General features: G+C 36.4%; 1 protein-coding gene across 2 annotated transcripts in view; it reads left to right on the forward strand.

Annotated features, from left to right (window-relative positions):
- The first annotated feature begins 643 nt into the window (after positions 1-643).
- LOC111450551 (DEAD-box ATP-dependent RNA helicase 17) overlaps positions 644-2,780 on the forward strand; it is an 11,977-nt gene continuing 9,840 nt past the window's right edge. The window contains exons 1-4 of one of the 2 annotated variants that reach the window (XM_023090746.1): positions 644-944; positions 1,128-1,200; positions 1,425-1,534; positions 2,076-2,219. In XM_023090746.1, coding sequence (XP_022946514.1) covers positions 830-944; positions 1,128-1,200; positions 1,425-1,534; positions 2,076-2,219 — 442 coding nt within the window. In that variant the 5' untranslated portion in view covers positions 644-829. The remainder of the gene's footprint in view (positions 945-1,127; positions 1,201-1,424; positions 1,535-2,075; positions 2,220-2,780) is intronic. The other variant, XM_023090745.1, reaches the window with a different exon arrangement.

The raw sequence follows: 2,780 nt of genomic DNA on the forward strand, positions 1-2,780 counted from the left end.
CTAAACCCTAAACCCTAAACCCTAAAACCCTAAAACCCTAAACCCTAACCCCTAAAACCCTAAACCCTAAACCCCTAAACCCCTAAAACCCTAAACCCTAAACCCCTAAAACCCTAAACCCCCTAAAAACACTAAAAACCCTTATCCCTAAACCCAAAAGATTCTTTCAATCTCTTTCAATGAATCAATAACGAGTTTGATAAATCTTACACCTATGTTTGGTTAAAATACAAAACTTATACACTTTCGCTCACGGGCATTTTGGAGTCTAATTCCTTAGGTGTTAATGTAGGAACTTTTTTCCCCTTTGAGACAGGGTCGTTATCTCAATATTAAAAGTGTTTTTCTTGTTTTAGTATCATACCATATCCACTAAAGATTGTCGTAAGCTTAAAATATGGAAGGAAAAAAACATTTACTAGTGTCTATAAGACCTCAAACCTCAACTCTGTCGAGAAGATCCTCTTGGATGCACTTAAATCATTATGTGAATAGCTTAAGTTTCTTTCAATCTTTTTCAACAAAACTGTAAGGAACACTCACGTTTGAGTAACCGGGTTAAAATACGAAACTTATGCACTTTCGCTTCGAGGCCATTTTGAAGTTTGGGCTTTGGGTTTGATGTTTTAGGGTTCGGGTTTCGGGTTTCGGGTTTCGGGTAAACTCATATTTTTACCACTTTCCAAAATGTTGCCGTTCGTACGGAATCGCTGACGAAAATAAGCTGCCGTGAGAAACATTGGGGTGAAAGTTCGCCACACTCGGAACTTAGAAGCAGCCGCCCCGTAGTGCAGTCTGAGCTCCTGCGATCAATAGCAGCATCAAAGTTATGAACGAAGGGATGAAAACAACGACGAAGAAAATGGTTAAAGAGGATGAGATTTTTGCTTCTTGTACTTTCGCCAGCCTCGGTCTGCACGCTACTTTATGCGACGAACTCCGAGGTGTGTTGTGTGCCGACTTTGTTCTCTTCCTTCATCGCGTCCTTTTATAATCTGCTTTCTGTTATGCTAATCATTCAACAATCTACTGTAATAGTTTTTGAGGGTTTAGCGTATTCGGTTAATTGTATTGATTCTAATCTTGGCCTACATCTTCCGGTGTTGTTTTTTCTTCGATTGTAACAGATAAAATGGGTTTTGAAGTTCCTACGCTTGTACAGGCTCAAGCAATTCCGGCTATTTTATCTGGGCGTCATGTGTATCCTTCGAACATAACTTCTTTTAGTTGATATATAGTTGATTGCAGATGCGCGTGTTTATATTTTGATAATAAACTGATTGTATTGAAGAAAAATGCATACGAATACAAAAGGGGGATATCTGGACATTGATTATCTTTATCACGTGGAAATTCATTGAATGGCACATCTATCTTTTGATATTTGCAGTGCTTCTGTAAGTTTTCTTAACTTCTTCCTGTAGTCTTGTTAATGCGGCCACAGGCACTGGCAAAACTGTTGCGTATTTGGTTCCCATCATCCATCACTTGCAGAAGTCCGATCGTAGGATTCAGCGGGCCGATGGAACATTCTGTGCGTAACAGTAGTAATTTCTCAATTTTGCCTCTGCCCACTTATTTAATTTTATTTATATATATTTAAAAGGAAACAAGCGAGTTCATCAAGAAACCAATAAACTAGAGACCAATGCCTCCCTTCCTGAAGGGGATCAAACACTACCCTCTCGTTCTAGGATTTTCGCTGAGGTTTCTAATTAGATCACAAAGTTCTGGATTTCTTGTGAAGAGAATTTCATGCAATCAAGAGCATTAGGATAGGTGCAGGACCAAACGGAATAGAAGAACCTGACAGAGCAAGTTCCATCACTCTACGACCCAAAGAGAGACAAAATTTCATTGACGAAATCAAATAATTATGTAAAAGTATCAATCGACATTCATTGAAAGAAAAAGCTGAAAATTAATTGAATTTCAAAAGCCTGAAACCAAACTGAAGAAAGCTATAGATAGAACAAACTTTTGTACATTGGCAGTATTGTTGAACTATCTCTCACTCACAGACATACCTGATATCTCCCATGTTTATTTGAATCTAACAAATTATTTGGCCATAGCGTTGGTTCTGGTACCAACGCGAGAGCTATGCATGCAGGTCTATGAAACTCTACAGAAATTATTACATCGTTATCATTGGATTGTCCCTGGTTACATAACAGGCGGGGAAAGCCGGTCGAAGGAGAAAGCCAGGTTGCGGAAAGGTAGGATAATCATAGTTTAAGTTATGGAATTACCATTTCATTTTGATGTAAGTTAGCTTTGTTCCATGACAATGTGTATGTGTTTGCTGGTCTTTTGGGAAAGAAATTATTTCATTTAATAAATTTTTAGCATAACGACTTCATAGCTATAATTGTAGTAATTGGATGGCGATAATTAGGGATGCACAATGAAACTGACAAAATTGGGCCAAACCAAAATGATTTTTCGGTTTAGTCGGTTTGCTGTTTTGTTTGATTTATGTTAAAATACCATTTTAGTTCATATGCTTGAGTCTTATTAAATTTTAGTCCTGCTTTCAAATGTCCAAATTTATTCTAGGTAGTTCTATAAATCTTTAAATTAGTCCTTATTGTTAGTTTTAACTTTAATATGATAAGATATTGAAGTTAATTTTATCAAACTGGGTACAATAATTATCATTTCCATTTGTGGAAATAAAAGATATGATTTGAATTTGTTTCCAAAATTTATAGCGAGAAGGCTAATAGTGACTACTTTTTTTTTTTTTTTTTTTTTTTGAAAAGTTAACAATAAACTAA

This window comes from Cucurbita moschata, unplaced genomic scaffold (genome assembly GCF_002738365.1).
Source record: "Cucurbita moschata cultivar Rifu unplaced genomic scaffold, Cmos_1.0 Cmo_Scf00012, whole genome shotgun sequence".
Classification (NCBI taxonomy): domain Eukaryota; kingdom Viridiplantae; phylum Streptophyta; class Magnoliopsida; order Cucurbitales; family Cucurbitaceae; genus Cucurbita; species Cucurbita moschata.